The 16,823-nt window shown below is 38.9% G+C and overlaps 2 protein-coding genes across 6 annotated transcripts in view; both read left to right on the top strand.

The window, feature by feature from the left end:
- Positions 1 to 16,823, top strand: part of Kdm3 (Lysine demethylase 3) — a 204,779-nt gene that overhangs the window by 32,391 nt on the left and 155,565 nt on the right. For both annotated transcript variants that reach the window (XM_074143700.1, XM_074143701.1), the window contains exon 7: positions 16,002 to 16,116. In XM_074143700.1, the coding sequence (XP_073999801.1) occupies positions 16,002 to 16,116 (115 nt within the window). The remainder of the gene's footprint in view (positions 1 to 16,001; positions 16,117 to 16,823) is intronic.
- LOC141462114 (uncharacterized) lies at positions 1,292 to 10,315 on the top strand. Of its 4 annotated transcripts, none has more exons than XM_074143712.1 (2): positions 1,292 to 1,577; positions 8,253 to 10,315. In XM_074143712.1, the coding sequence occupies exon 2, from the start codon at positions 8,266 to 8,268 to the stop codon at positions 8,881 to 8,883; it is 618 nt and encodes a 205-aa protein (XP_073999813.1). In that variant the 5' UTR covers positions 1,292 to 1,577; positions 8,253 to 8,265; the 3' UTR covers positions 8,884 to 10,315. The 4 variants fall into 4 exon arrangements, with proteins under 4 accessions (XP_073999813.1, XP_073999812.1, XP_073999810.1 ...); XM_074143711.1 differs by having other exon boundaries at positions 1,300 to 1,577; positions 8,247 to 10,315; XM_074143709.1 differs by lacking the exon at positions 1,292 to 1,577 and adding an exon at positions 1,801 to 1,928 and having other exon boundaries at positions 8,247 to 10,315.

A 16,823-nucleotide genomic window follows, 5' to 3' on the forward strand; every position in this document is an offset into this window, starting at 1 on the left:
TGATTTGAATTTTTAAAATTTGTTTTTGTCCATTACTCTTATAAAATACGAAGAATTTCAAATAAAATATAATATACAAACACAGAATGATCTAGTGTTCAGGTGGAGTCAGTCGTAGTTACCATGACAACGGAACCGTTAAACGACTCCGGCCCAGCTCTAGCATTTTCATTGGTTAAATCCACTGGAGTTGGTGGAGTCGAATCCGGAGTGATTTAAATCCTTTTGAAACCGGACTCGTTCCATTTTTTCGTTCACTGAATCTAGCCAATAGAAATTGCTGGAGCTGGAACCGGAGTTGTTTAACGGTTCCATTGCTATGGTAACGAGGACTGACTCCACCTGCATACTAGATCATTGTGTTTGTATATTATATTTTATTTGAAATTCTTCGTATTATATAAGAGTAATGGACAAAAACAAATTTTAAAAATTAAAATCATCTTAAGAAAGCGTTATAATGTTTTTTGTATTCAAATAAAACGAATATTTAACTAAAAATTATTTCCAATCGATGAATGTTTGTGAAATTGGTGATAGAGTGGGAGGGATACTGCAGTAAGTAAACCAATTAGGTAATACTAAATTTTGGCTCAGTGTTACTTTGACTGTCTCACGGTCATGTACACGGTTAAACTTACCCAATGAAGATAAGAATAAGAGTGTCCAGCGCTATGTTAAAGATTAAGCACACAGCTTTTTCTTTTCGTAAGATAATAAGATAATATTTTTAAAGCTTGATATACAAGTCCTAGTAAATAAATATTTCTTTATTTATGAGTAATTATCATTTTGCTTGAAGGGTTAGAATTTTTTTTATGGGAATAATTTCCTACCCATTTCCGTTTCTCTACCTTGGATCCTCTTGAAGCACGTTAACTCCAGTCTTCCAGTGGTCAAGCTAGATAATGACTAAACAGCATTGCTTTAATTTTTATAATTGACTAGTCTATTTTTATGTTAATTTTTGTGTTACGTTGTTAATTTTATATTTATCAGTGCAATTGGAAATTAGGGATAGTACTCAATGTGTGTTAAAGAAATATAGTTTTGTTATTAACTGGGAAAGCTAACATTTAATGATATTTTTTAATAAATTGCGTGACATTTTTACTAATGCATAGGGTAAGTACAGAGACCGGAATCGGTGAACGAGTTGTTGGAATCGATTCCAACCCTGGAACTGATTCAAATCCAACGAGTCCAAAGACGGACTCGTTCTGCCCATCACTACCCACGTGGTCTAACCGAGTTAGAGCCGTTGAGATCGATGTACACGTAGGGGAGTCCCCTCCCGAGCGGCGGACAGGACCGGTCTGAGCCGACTGGAGCCGAACGAGTGTTCGTGACGGAGAAGCCGGTTGGCCCAACTACACGCTCAATGGTAGGCCGGCCACAACAGATCTACGCAGTTTTCTTTGTATTTTTTTCACTTCCATTTTTAACTTGTTCATTATAAACATTAAACTGTGTTGTAAGTGTTTTTAAACTAAAGTAGTTAAACTTGACGAGAACAGTGTGTACTGTATTTCGTGCAGTTTGGTGAAGTCGTCAACAAAAGGATACGGACGGTGTAGGTGAGTAGATGCCTTCTATTATTTCATGTCTAGACAGATTCACACGATTTTACTTTCTGGCCTGTGCGCCCTTCACATCTCCAAAACTCCCTGATCCTCTTCTACCATGCCATGCTTGTACTTGAAGGCCGCATGTCGCAAGATGGCGCCAGCGTCTCCCAATTCTTTTGTGTGTGCGTGTTTGTATGTGTAAAATGGTTGGCTGTGTTTGTTTTGACGAATTACTTCCCCACCACCAATGAGAGCACTTTGCTCTACTCATGTTTTTGACCAGACAACTCCCCAGTTGTTTACAACACTGTTGGCCGTGCAAATATGTTCGCCATGTTTTAGTGCGTCACATGTTACTAGGTTTGTTATGATCGCAAAATAAATATCACAAACGTATAGTTCCAAGTTCACCTGTCGGGAAAAGGTTCATTTTTCTTTACAGATTTTCTCATAAATAAATTCCACGAGTTATTATAAATTTCTTACACACACAGGTTAACAACAACTTTGAATTTTCTTAAGATAACAAAATTAATTTTGCAACGAACTGGGTCATGAAGTTAGGTTCCCTATTTTGCAATTTCAGTATCATTACGTTCGTTTTAAAATGCCAGTTACTTTGCTCTCTAGAATGAAAGCCGAAGTAGATCTTTAGAGGTGTAAAACTTAAATTGAATTTAAGTCGCAGAAGTACAATAATCCTATCTGGAAAAAGGGGGTCACACAGTATTTGTTTTTAAAAACATCAGTTTAACATCCCGAACATTTTCTGACCAATCTCCCTGTTCTGATAGTCTCTCTTGTGGTCGAATTATGACATCAAGAAGGTTTTCAAAACTGATCAAATTCACTGGCACATTTTTCTGATTAAAACTTGGTGACCATTGGAGAACTTGGCAGTAATTCGTGTTTCACATCCCCAGCTGTTAAAATTGAAAGGAATTTGTAGAAAATAATCCTGCGCTAACTTGTCCCCAATACAAGTAGTAATACCTTATTATTCTTGCGTCTCTTAGCAGATCTCATTTTTATTCGATACTTTTTCTTTTATTATTGAAATTAATGTTGACAGTAAAGAGGTTTGGTCATTCTTAAGCTGTGGTAAATCGGCCGCTATGCATCCCACCAAATGGGAATTCGAGGCAAAGAAAGGCCAATTTCCCGTATTCTCCCATTTCTAAAACCCTAACGATCTTTTCAAGTTCACTATTTAGTGTTCTCCACGGAATTACACCTTTGGAAATCCTCTGAGATTTTTTGTTTTCAGAAAAATGTCTTGTGTATTTTAGGAAGTTACTTGGTCAAAGGCACTGTTTTATTTAATGGTTAATACAAGAAATTTATTATTAAGTATGTTTGCTAGACACCTCCCAACAAGTCACTTAATTTGATAGTTCGATTTAAAGCTCTGAAATATTTTATTTGTCTGTGAAGTAGAGCACAAAAACGTTGCAAGCTCAGTGATGCCAACCCTCTTTCAGATACGATATTCCCACTACCGGAAGTATCACTTTACTTGCTAGCACATGACTAGCTAAACTTTGTTATTGAAAATTTATTTCAGGGGTGAAGATCCTTCTTTTAAAATTTATAGTTCTCATCATTTTCACAACGTAAGTGACATCTTGTAGTTAGCAGGGTTTTGAAGTTCATCGCCTCGCTGTGCAAATCTGGAGCAGTTGGTTGCTTTTCTACATCTCTGCTCGAATATATTTACAAGGGGAGTTCTGGGGACCATCTAAGCAATATGTTTCAGCCACTAACGTTTTAAGTAAAACATTTTTAATTTGGAAGAAAATGTTTTTTGAAGCCATAGAGAGTTTGAATAATGGCCGGCAGAGTGTACCTGGTAAAGAAAGCTGTGTTAGCAGCTTATTGTGCAGAGGTCATTTAGAGGTTGAGCTTTCTAACAAGCTTAACGCCGGGCAATCCCTACTGTGAGGTCTCCCTTTTGTATCGGGTTCATTGAACGCACCACTTCCTCTCTCTGCCATTCTCGAGCTTATTTCTTCAATTTCTATCCTCACTTCAAGTTTAAATCTCGCCAACATTGCCCACCCATATTTTGCAGTGTCGATAATATTCTGCGGATGTTGTTCCGAAAAACTCGCAATTTAAGCAACATATTCAGTTTACAGAAACAATGTTTGTGTAGTAAAAGCGTAAAATTTTCAAGGAAAGCACTTTTTTTTCTGCTCCCCCGAAATTTGAAGTATTCCAGTATTGTTATCATGGAAAACAAGTAGTTAAGAAAAAGAAGTAATTGCAAATAGTTGAAATTAATTGTAAAGATGGTGGAGAGTCCAGAGGTAGAGAGGAGCGCCGGCACTGCGCATTTTGCCCAGTGTAATCTTAAAAATAAGTTGGTACCATTCTGACGCTGCCACTTCCGGCCTCCCCTTCCACCTTTATGATGATTTTCCGTCAATTTGATGAAATTCAATTCAGTTTCTACTATATAGCCCTTCGCAGCTTTTACACTAGCATTAAGAGTGATAACACCTGATTGCACCGCACTATCCCAAATTAGAATCTAGTTTGGTAATTAATGGCCCAGTATGGCGGCAAAGTTCTACTTAACTTGCGCGCTTACATTGACGCAGACGCGTAATCTGGCGTCACCGTTCGCCGCAACGCTCTTTAATTAAGTTTCTCTTCTTCAACTTTGAGCATGAGCTTAATACAACCTCCCGCTCGAACACTCCATTAAACTTTAACTTCACTTCTTGAACACTGGATCTCCCCTATCAGGTCAAAGCTCTTTTACCTTCTGGCCACGTATACCTATTTTTGACATACTGTTCGTAATAAGCATTAAACTCTACTTAGAAGCCAGTTAATGATGGCCAAAGTCTACATCTACATATCTAAGGATCGCATTGTCTATTCCAGCTATTGGTTTAAATAAGATCCTCACAATTGGTCCTTTCACTTCCTGTACCTGCACCTACTGGGAAGGGCAATCATGCAGATTATGAGCATGCTCATCTGAAGGTATCCTTAGTACAAAAAAAGTGGATTTTAGGAATTAGTCTCCCTCCTTCTCGTGGTGTGTGTGTTGGAAGGCGAAAAGTCGCATTAAGTTGGAATTTCAAGTTTTGCAGAGGCAGTATTACTAGGTTACTCTTAGAGGTTATGGTTAAAGTCATTTAACTAGGAGAATATCCCTTTCAACTTTTTTGAACTTCGAATTTGTATTAAAACAGTTTTATTTTCTTCAAATTGACTAGGAAAACTAGATTAAAGGCTCTGCAATGCCCCAAAGTGCACTTCACTGGAAGGTAAAGTCAACATTAGTTTCTAAATTAAAGGAAGTTGGCTGACCGGAAGTGAACGCATTACAGCACAAATTGGCTGTTATATTGAGAAAAAAAAATCAAAGTAGGTCCTTCTAAATGTTCTTTTCTGGCTCCTTCATCTCAGCTCGGGTAGTTCGCCCTGTTGTGCGTCTGGATAAGGGATTACTCTCCTCAGTTCCTTAATAGCCTGCTGGAAGGAGTGTGGCTGGATGAAGTGTAATCATTTATAATTGCTAATAAATATAAACAATGAGGGTCAGATGAGGTCAGAATGGCGTACAATCAAGCCAACAACACCGCCCCCCTTCCATCTCTACAATAGGCAAGCTCTCAATAAACAGACAGCTTTGTTTTGGTTTTAAAGTTCCTTTTGCTTGTCTTTAGCTTAACTTCTACTTTAACAGGTGTTTATTTAATATTAATAGCATACCGACATATTGGTGCGAATGTCACTCGCGACTTCCACTGGTCGAAACTCTATGAAATTAAAGTTCCTTGAAACAATTTGTGCCAGAAAATCTCTATGAATGAGATAATTTTTTTAGTGACGTCATACTTTCCCCCGACCGAACTCATTTAAATTTAAGAATTTTAATTACAGATGGAAATTTTTAAAGTATTCCATTGGATCTTGGCAGTTAATTGGCACTTTAAATCGTTATTAAACCCCTTCTCTTACTCAGGAATCCCCTAAGAACCATTTGGCTAGGTTTTAATTAAAGAGGGAAGGGATTAGCTGATAGGTTAGCGTATCTACGAATGCAGGAAGTATTGGACAAGAGCGCTTGAAGTTGAAAGTCCATGATTTTTCAAGAAAATCTCCAAGAAGTCCCATTCCAGACACGCTAGAAAATGTAAAACAAGAGATAGTGCCAAGTCCATATTTCCGCTTCTCTGATTGGATCCAAGCACACACACGCACACAGACATACCGCATACTGATCATTTTATAAACCATTTTGAATGTTAGATTTAGTAGTGGTCCATCTCGTTTAGGGTTCATTCAAAGCTTATGTTGAAGTAATGCATTCAGGTAACCAACATTAATGTAACCTCGTACACTCAATACCCTAGAAGTGATTGGCAGCCAAATTTCCGCTCTGAGAGAGCTCTGTTACGCAGATACACTTTGCTAGACAAGGTTCATAGCCTACTTTCTAATTCTATGTGTCCATTGTTATCGTTTTGTTTCCAATTTTTCCTGAATAAAATTGAAGATGAATGCGCTGGCCAATGGAGATTTCGAGGAAACGATAGATGGAATTAGTGCAAGACCGCATGGCATCTGGAGGTCTAAGGGAGGAGTTTGGAGATACACAGGCCGGGGAGATTTCCTTAGTTGTCTTAAATCCTGAAAGAAAATAATTGTATAATTGAAGTAGAAAATTTACTAAATTAGTGAATAAATTAGAAAAATAGAAATATTAAAAAAAGTTTTTCCTTGCGATAATTTGAATGCACAACTGCATTAGCTGGAAGCAGTAGCGGAACTCACTTCAAGGTTGCTAGGCAACAGAAAGGTCCAATCTGCTGAGATAAAGCTTCCTTCTTTTTACATCCTTCATTTTCCGCCAAATCTCCCTCTAGGCAATTCATTCTTTTTTTTTTAACTGCCCATAATTCAAAAAGAATCCCGCAACCGGAATTGTGTTTCTCCCGGACTGAGTTTCAATGAAAACAGGTTCCGTTCTAAGAAGGCGTCCGTAGCTTGTCAGTTCTGTTTGTTCCCTTCTAGATCCTGGGTAAGGTATCCAGTCGGCGGCGGCACGAGTTACCACATTTTCGTCACCTCCTGCAATCTTGTTCATTTTTTAAATCCAACTTTGTGTGCTTATTGTTTTTACGTTTGTCTTAGAATGCATGACAATCAGTTGCATTGCATGTGAGTTTGTGTTCATTGTAACCGGGTCTTGATCACAGTTGGTCAAGCTAAAATAGCAATTGGTCCCAATTTATTGAACTTGCCTATCTTTATACACAAAAAGGTAGGTTTAGAGCTGCAGAATTCAATGGTTTAATTTCTTCTAATATTTTGACTTATTTTCTATCGGCGGTAATTTCTATTAATTTGGGAGGCTCTACCCGGATAAGTCTGGATATCCGCCCTTGATCGTGTTTATTAGGGAGAGTTTGTTTGGTAAGGTGACGGTAAGGTTGAAGGAATAAGATCGATTTAGGGAATCGTTGTTGATGAAGTGAAGGGGTACCAGTAGGAATCTGGCATGAACTCCCAAGGAACTTCTTTACCGCCTGGGGTTTCCTTTAAGCTTGGAAATTGAGCCCCTTATCTTGAAGGTGGCAATGCAGCGCAATGGTCCATTAAGAAAAGCTCCACTCACCCCTCCATCCTCCTCCAGTGTAGCCGAAATGGGCCGTTATTTTGCATTCGCCAAGTTGCATTCTAAACCAGGTAAAGTTGAATTCAATATACAAGTGGAAATTGCGGAAGATGCAGCACTTTAAACCCATCTGAGTGGGTGACCTGCTGACTAATTTACCACGTTTCCTTTGGGTCAGAACCAATCTCTTAGGGGCTTTGCTTCTCAAAACCTTTTTTTTTTTTTTGTCCACCTGCGTTTCCTGCAACTGACGCCCAATGCAAGAGGACTGCAGTAGAATTCCCCATGATAACTGCGATCTTGAAGTATTTCCGGTAACTGCGCAACCATCTCCTGCACTCACCCAACTAGTCAGTAATATTTTCTTCTCAAGAATAGTTATTACTTTGAACTCTCCAAGAGTAGAATCGGTGTGTGTCGGCTGATATATTGGTCACGACCGAGCTCTCTACATGTGAACTCGGCGCGATCTACGTGACTCGATTACCTCTACCACCTTCACTCTGGAAGGTCAAGCATTCCCCATCCTCCTTCAACGCCAGTATGACGCATCAGTTGCTCTCCCCAACACTTGGCCTGTCTTCCAAGGTGAGCTGATTGGCCAACGAAAGTTCTCAGATTCTTTAGCCTAGTCGCTGCAGACCTCTATGGGAACTTCCTTCACAATCGTTACTTTACGCGACGAAACAAAATAATTAACAAAGTAAACACTCTTGGCAAATTTGAAGCTAAATGCAACAGGTGAATGTATTGTGAAAGTAAGTGATTAATTAACAGTTAAAATTGTCTTGGAACATAAGTGGCTGGCAATCGGGGATGGGCACTACTTGTTCTCGGTTTCACTCCTGCAATTCATTGAGTCTTAGTTGCGCCAGCATCTATTCTGGAGAATTAGTGCTCTGCGACAAGCGGCCTCTCAAATTCCTTCTTCTCTTTCTAGTCAAATAGAATCCTGTGAATGGAATGACATTTACATGCGACCATTACAAGAGAACATTGAAAGTAAATCGCTAAAAAACAAAATTAATCTAAAGTAACAGTTTCAGGGTGTTGAGGAATATGGCAATTGGTACAATGGGCCCAGACGGATCTAATGGCAAAACTGGCGGCGGGGATGGTAGGATTGCGATAGGGTCGCTCCAGGAAGCTGAAGGTCGCCAGCTAGATGAGGAGAGACCATTACAGGAGGATGATGTAGATGAGGAGCGAAACGAGGATAGTGTCTCATCGAATTCATCACCACAATCGCTGGATGATGAAGCGGCGACATGCAGTGGTGTCGCACAAGATAAAACTTCCAACGGTTCCGCGGAAGAAAGTCGACTGAATGATTTCGCCCAGAATGAACAAAAAGATGAGCCGTTCGTTTGGACGCCATATGCAGAAGTGCACCTGTTGAATGCACTGCGCGGTTTACGGCCGGTCGGGGCGAATTTCAATTTTCAAATCAACATAATCCACGGGCGATTCGAGGCCGGTATGGGTACCTATATATCTAGAGAGGACCTGGTCAAAAAACTCTACACTTGGTACAATTTTGATGAAGCGTTAAGGATTTGTGGCGGCGAGGATATTCCTACAAATGAGAGCAATTTCAGCCTGCCTGAAGATGAATTCCCAGAGTGCGCGACGAGGAAGAGCAAACTTGTACAGAAGTCTAGTGGGGATAGGAAATAGGTGCACATTCTGCACTCACCGGCCGGGCTGAGACTTGAGTCAGTGGCGAGAGTAGTAAGTTAGGATAAAATATATTTTCTGCATTCCAATATTTGTAGCGATTGTGGTTAGTAAGAGGACTGGTTCACTAGAGTGCTCTATCTGAATCGATCTCGCTACTCTCTGAAGATCCGCCTGTAAAGGGACCCACACACGTCACATGTTAGCCTGCAAATCGTACCTTACATACCGTTCTGACAGTTCCTCGCTTTGTTGAGCGAATAAAGCTATTCTGTCTATTATTGTTGTCTTTGAGAAGGAAAGCAGAGGATTTAGCGTTGCTATGATGTGGAAATGTTCCTGAATGCTGATTCCTTTTGTAGTTGGCGTCCCTTCCTTTAAATAATCCCTCGACTTGGCAGCCCTCAAACGGCTGTTTAATCTATCACTTCCTCCATAACGTGATCTCTCCAGTAATGACGTTTCGATCATGCGCCGATCACTATCACATTACCAACATTTCAAATTTAGCTCAAACAGTTTTCATTCCAGTCGGCTCAAACAGGATGAATATCCAGCCTGAAATGAGTCATATTATATTTTCTGTTGAATTAAAAATGAAAATTTATGTAGCATACTACAAAAGCGACAATTGAGCTTAAATGAAGTTTTTTAATTTGTATGGCGATCGACGCGGGTTCGAAACGTCATTATGAGTAGGAATCAGAAACTAAAATAAATGAAAAATATTTTGAGACTGTAGAAGGTCATTAATTGTAGCCCTGTGTATGTGGTGAACATGGTCTGGTTGGGAAAGCTTCAAGGCAGGAAACTCAGTTTAGGACGTCCATCCTAACGGAACATTTACTTTATTTCAATTGGACTTCACTAATTAAAGATAGCCTAGGCAAAACTGTAAAATAACCTTCCATTCAAGAACCTACCATCAAATGTGCCTCCACACGCGCAGATTTATTGCAGCTCTATTTCGCATGACGGTTCGATCGCGTAGTTAAAACAAGAGCGCTAAACTGAAAGCGACCACCGTTCTGTAACTGTAGTTGTACGATCTATTGTAGCGAGTATGGGCCCCTCATAAGTCATGATAACGTTGTTAAGTCTGATATTCAAATGTAATTAACAGATATTAGATTTTAAAAAATATACATTAAATATATAAGAATGTTGTGTTTGTAATAGATGAACCGCTAGAGAAGATAATTTAGTGTAATTTCGAACTAGTTGAACATGTGTCTATTTGTGGATTGCGCAATGTAATCTGGTTTAGAAGTAAACGTCCACTATGCTATTGTGTGTGTAACGGTAGCATTGTGGAGGATTGTTGTTTACTAAGTGTGCTGCACATGCGCATAACAGGGAACAAATATGTCCCCCCTCTCACTTTAAATGTTATTTTGTTTACTATCTTTAAATATAATCTTTGTACAGTAAACTTTGCTTGTTATTATTGCTTGACTTGGATGAACCCTTCCTGTTTGTGCTTCCTGACATCCTTCCGCTTTTTTGTATTTGGTTTCTTCCAGCGAGAGCAGTTAGAACGAAGGCCATAACTGGAACACATTTCAGTTTCAGTGAGAAATCTGCAAGATATTACAGCGTAATTCAGTACTTTATCCCAATTAGAAGTAGTTCTATATGAAGTATTTTTACTCGGGTATCATATTTGACGTGATTAATTTATTTTTAACTTTTTGTAACCTCCCAGATAACACGCTATCCAGATCACTAAGAATAACAAAGGTACCTTGGTTGGATGGTACAATTAAAGTTGGTCACACTGTTTTCACAACCTATAAACACCATAGCTTTTTTTAATGGACACATTGTTGTAAGAGCAGAGTGGGACAGAACGAGTCCGACACCGACTCGTTCACTGATTCAGTTTTTTACCCTATACATTCGTTCAATGTAATTAAAATATTTCAGTAAAAGTTAGCTTCCCCAGTTAATAACGAAACTAGATTTTTTTAAAAATGTATTTTGGTGTAACATTTATGTAACTTCAGTATTAATTATTTTCATTTTAATTCCCCCTAATTTTTTGGGCTTGAATCTTTAAAAAAAATAGAGATAAGAATTAACTCGTTCCTTCATTGAATTCGTTCCAGTGGACCGAGTCCGCACAAATGACTACAGTGCATCTCTTAAAATATAATATATATTTTAAATGTTTCGAATTATATTGATGATTTGAAGGTGCAATAATTTTTTCACAAGCTTATTGTTTTTAAATTATTCTTAGTGTACAATATTTCGTATTATTGAAGATAAACTTTGGCTTTTCATTGTTAAATTAGTACAAATGATTAAGAGTCGTTTACAGTTCTGGTTCACTTAAGATGAATCTCAAAGGAAATCACTTGTTAAAAAAAGGTAGGGGAATTTGATTGCATGGTAATTAACCAAATAATTGTTTTTACTAATGTTAATAGTATAATTTTACATAAGGAGTATTGGCACAATGGCATGGATTCGCTTAAAAAGTGATTAATTAAATTTAAAATTCTCATAACTGGTTAATATATTACGTCCTTTAATGTTAATCGATATTTTTATTGATTAGGTTATAAATATGGACCTAAATTACACATTTTATTAACTGTTTTTCCTCTCAATTTTATATTTAAACTTCTTGAAAGTTCCGCTATTTTAGCTAGCGCTACTGTTCCCAGTATGTTGACTTTTTTTAAACATTCAATATTTTTTTGTTCATATATCTTAAACTATTAAGAAAAAGTATGAAAGTAGTTTTTAATTATACCAGACTTTGTTTACGGAATTTGTTGTTATTTAGTTATAGGTCAACAATGATGTTTACTATGGACAGTAAATCTCTAATAATACGGAAATTTCAGCAAAAGTTCAATTTCTGGATTAGATCTATATAAGACCAGGAAATTTCGTTCAGTCCAAATCGATCAATCGATTATCGCCAATATAATGAATTTATTTTTCTCGGAAATGAATTCAATTTTTTTTGCGAAGATTTCTCTCAGCTGTTTTTTCATTTCTTTGTCTTCACTTATTGTGATCGCATGGTGTAAGTAGGTGAAAATGGCAGGCAAGAGAAAGTAGGTAATGTTTCGAAAATTTTCTCATTAAAGAGAAGGTCTTTTAAAATGTAAGTAAGCTCTTTTCGGGTCTCGGTAAGTGCCTGGAGAAGACAGCTGATTGACTTTTTAATGTTCTCACGTTGATAACTCCAAAAAGGCTGGATGAAAACAGTTATTAAGAAACCTAAAGAAAAAAGTGAACTAAATGGAGCCCAGTGTTTACTGGCCTGTCCTCGTGCCGTACCGCTGTATGCGCTTAATTAGTAAGTTTATATTGTTACGTTAATTACACAAAGAAATTTTACAACTTTGAAACATAAACATATCTTAGAATATCCTGATCTTAAGTCACAATAAGTGAGGTAATGGCTGGTGCGAGTCAATGGACTCAACCGCATTTCTCAGTTTAGCGAGAAATACAACCTTAATACAATACATCTCATGTACTTGCTCTGTATCTTACACTACACTGTCCTGGTTGTTAGGGGGAAACCAAACGCTCTAGTTCCTGCTAGATGTCTTCATAACACTATCCCAGACAGGTAAGGCAAGACAAGATTAGAACTAGAATACTTCCTGGCAGCTGCAGACCAAGTTCCTATTGGAAGTAAGGGGATTTAACACGTTTGGCTCAGCACTAAGAGCAAACTAAAACCTTTGAACTTCTTGCAAGATTGGGGTCGTCCATTACATATTATGGTTCTGCAGACCATGCGAGCATCTCATCCTAGTTATGACTTTATTTCAAGTTGTTGAGAAGTGCTAATTAAGGAGGCCTAGGCCATCCTCTCCGAACAGTAACCATTGGTTGGTCAAAACCGGATTGGTATGTGCTCCTCCGGCTGCAATAGTCGATCTCATTCTGTAATACTACAGCAATACGGTAGCAGAATAGGATATTTGTTATTACTGGGTACAAGCGCCAAGGCACCTAGAGTGAGAGGGGGTAGGACAGGCTAGCCACCACAAGGAACTGGTTTGACAGGAGATGGTTCCAGTTCTCCATTCTCTCACGCAGTCTTGCCAACTGGTCATTAGAAAACAAAAAAAAACTTGTCATGTCCTTTAAAGAAAACAAAATAAAGTAAGATGTAATTAGGGAAATCGCTGGTATACTACTAGCTTAACGTTAGCTAAACTTAAAAATCCATTATTTTCGTGACCAATGCTCCTAAGTCTTTCTTGCGTAAGTCTGAATTGTAAAGTCGTAACTGGCTGACATAGATATGTGAAGGTTTAATTAGTCTTAACTGTGGAGATATTGCTGAGAGCCATTGGCACCAATAGTCTGCTACAGAACATAATGATCTTAAAGTACAAAGCAACATTTTAGGAGGATTAATTTTGAAAATTCCAGCATCATCATCACCTAAATAAACGCATCCAAGTTGATATTTATCACGAATGTAGAGATGAGAATAGTCTGTAGAAGAGCGAAGATACGCTGCGAGTTGCTCATCGCCAATTAACGCATTGAGGTTTGAGCCGACCAAAGAAGACAGCCTACCTGGCAGTGTAGATCAATTCGCGTGCAGGAGGAGTGCTTGGTGGGCACTAAGGTCAAGGTCGGGTCCAGCCGAGAGTTATCTCCTCCCTCGTGGTTACTGTAGGAACCATTCCAACAGAATGTTTGGCCATCGGCCCACAATTCTCCTGCCAATTTCCACCTCTCTAATTGACGGCTTGTCGGGCTGTACTTTGTAATATTTATTCATAAATTTGTTTTGAGTCTTAGTTGCTAAAGGTGCTGCAATCCAGAGTATGTCCAAACTGAATCTTATGGCCGACGCTTTGGATTCCCATCTTGACACCATATATTTTCGAACTTGTGGAGGAAAGCACGCATTGCATTCTGGCGCCTTCTCTAGAAGAGAGGCTTAACTGCAATACTGTCTTGTTAATGATTTTACCTTCCGCCGTGGTTACAGATCCGTTTTTCCTTTGATTTTTCCTTGCCACACTATAACTTGCTCATTTTAACTTTAATGAATTTTAAACCCATTTTAAACAACATTAATGAATTTGCTTCTTCAACAATTGAATCTAATAACTTCCAATATCATGCGAGGAATTAGCACCAAATGGTTGCTCTCCAGTGAATCCATTATTGACTTTCTCTGTCGAGTAAATGGCGAGGCCAGCGCTTTCTCAGTGGGGGTAACATTGTCGGGAAGAGTAAAAGATGAAAGCTGGTCAATGTGCAGAAGGAAGATGGTGAACTACCTCATAGCAGCTGGGGATGCAGTTTAATCTTGAATAAAAGTTAATTTTAGATCGGACAGAATGGTTCTGTTGGAGGGAGACGTTGTATGCTCATTGGTTGTACGGCACAGAATTGTCGCTAGATGTTGGAATCAGCTGAATCCCTCTGTTCAAATCCAAATCGGTCCAAATCAGTTTCCAACCTGTTTTCGAAAATAGATTTTAATTAGAGCTTCTGAGACGTCACGCTTTTCTTAGAAATGGCCAACTAACATTCAGATTTTGTAAGAACTGGAGTTAGTGAAGAGAATGGCTGAAGAGTAAGTTAAGTACCTGTTCGTTCGCTCTAGATATTTAAATACATCCATGGATTGTAAGAAGCAAGATAGATCGTTCGCGACGGCAGGAGAGCCACTGCCCGGAGAGTGATGAATGGACATGGACAAGACTGAAGCCTGATTGGAGCCAAGACTGTTGGCCGCTGGGCCCATGAATGATTTATTAGGCGGTAAATTATTGAAACATTTAACCGCCGGCGGCACTCGGATGTATTGAATTTCTAAAATAGATTACATCACATTCACTAAGTTTTCATGTATTCAATGGAATCGATCGCGAGGGGTGGTAACGGGCCACCACCTTCTGCAGGTCATCGACTTCTTGTGGATCGGCGCGCTCACACGGCCGTGTGTGTGCCCCAGTTTGCCTGTCCCATTTCTTCGGCTCCTCTCCCAGCCAACAACTTCAATACTTTCCCCCCCAAGTTGTCATTAATTGAGGCCTTTCTCTCAGATTTCCACGAACCTAATTCACAGGAAGGAGAGATTCTCTCTCTAGCTGGTGCTCTCTTCTTATAGAAAACGACCCCCACTCTAGATTAAATTCAGGTTCTTTGGGGTTCCTGGACTAGAAAAAATGGTCATTATAGTTTAGTGATGTATCTAAGTTATGCGTAACTCAAATACAGAACAAAGTTCAGATACAGTATTCTGATTTGGTGCCAACAGGAACTCTTTAGAATTCGACCTGCCGGAAGATAACTGACTAAATCAAGGTTTCCGTTTTTTTGATGCGATTTGTGGTCTAAAGAAGCCCCAATAATTTTCTTTAAAATCCGTAAACACATCATATTCACGTGTGTGGATCAGTATATTTGAAACTGTGGCCTTGGATACAGGGGAAGAGTTAGTCTGACGAAGTCCAGTTCGCCAGAAGAGTTCAACGCTACTGCCTTCTAGCGATGTTGGGAGTCATGAATGATTGTTATTGCCTTGATAGATTAGATATTGAAGTTATTCTTGGCGAACAGGAGAAACATCTGCTAGCTTAGAGCGACGGCAAGGGGGGGAGGAATGTTGCCTAAGAACCTTCAAATCAATCCAGTAATGTTTCATGAGTTACAGAATGTACCTTGGAATTGAATCTCACAGCTCCTGTCAGTTCTTCATGAGAATAGAGACTGTCATATTACAGAAACCTGTTGTAAGACACATTCTTTACAATTTTTACAAAATTAAATACTAGATTCTGGGATTTCACTAGGGAACCGGAAATGAAATTTAGACCAGAATTCAGAATGGGGAAAAGACACATGATTAGATCGGCCGACTTGATCTGAAAAGTTTGCGCTTGATGTGTACGAGATAGTGCAGGCAGAGCTGACTCTCACAACGTCCAATTTCTGTGATTACTCTGACGAAAATTAGAGATTTCATTTCCATATAGTACCTGCATCCTCACACCCGTGATAACAGTGACTCGGTCAGAACAGTAGAAAGTAAATGCAGTATGAAGCCCACTTAGTTGTAGTCACCGATTAGTGTGAGATGCGGCGTCCAATAACGGAAGCGGTTGTTGTTGCAGAGTCGCGGCAAGAAAGTCGGCAGGACCCCGAGGAAGTGCTGCCAGCCGAGGCGGACTCCAGTCACCAGTGGCGGTCCCGCAGCTCCTAAGCCTCTTGCACAACCCCCTGACAGAGGTAAGTCATACTTTATATAATACAAATCTTACAATTTTTTATCTTGACCACTCCACGATTAATATAAACTAATGTTAAACCATCAAATTTACTTGTTTTGCACATTTTTTAATAAGAATACCATTACATAATGTATACAAAAAGAGCTAGAATTGCCGAAATTCCCCATTAGATCTGAAGAACAGCAATCATTTGTTTCCATCTGGAGGACTGCAGCTAATCTATTGGATGCAAATAATACTCCTTTATCTACCATCGCTCATGTGGGATCTGGAGGTCAGAAGTACAAAACTATTCCTAGCATTCCACCGTAATCATGACTCCTAGGACTGTGACTCCCTTTCGTGATCAAATATCCTCTTTATTAGACCAATAGATTTGCAGCATTCTAAGCCTTCTTTTCAATCCCGTGAATATTGAAGAATCAATATTAGCAAAACGAAATACTAGCCATTCGACTTATTGACTTATTGTTTTAGAGCCGTTTTTGGGTAGTGGTGGGGGCAGAGTTGGGTACGTGGTTCTCAGTGGGAGATATAGAACGGCCATAATATTACAGAATTTCATGACCCAAAAAATTTTCAACCCTTTATATCTTCTAAAATTATAGATCTGTGCACAAAATAACTATAAATTATAATTGAGAAAAACAAAGTGTACAAGAGAACAAAATTCCATATCAATACGTGGTTCACAGTGGGAGATAT

Source organism: Rhodnius prolixus, unplaced genomic scaffold (assembly GCF_049639745.1).
Source record: "Rhodnius prolixus isolate KJV_2025 unplaced genomic scaffold, Rpr scaffold_18, whole genome shotgun sequence".
NCBI lineage: Eukaryota > Metazoa > Arthropoda > Insecta > Hemiptera > Reduviidae > Rhodnius > Rhodnius prolixus.

Coding starts and splice junctions, on each gene's coding strand:
- LOC141462114 (XM_074143709.1), top strand. CDS start 1,816: ATGAGAGCACTTTGCTCTACTCATGTTTTTGACCAGACAACTCCCCAG. Junction 1,929..8,246: donor AGTGCGTCACATGTTACTAG/GTTTGTTATGAT, acceptor CTAAAGTAACAG/TTTCAGGGTGTTGAGGAATA.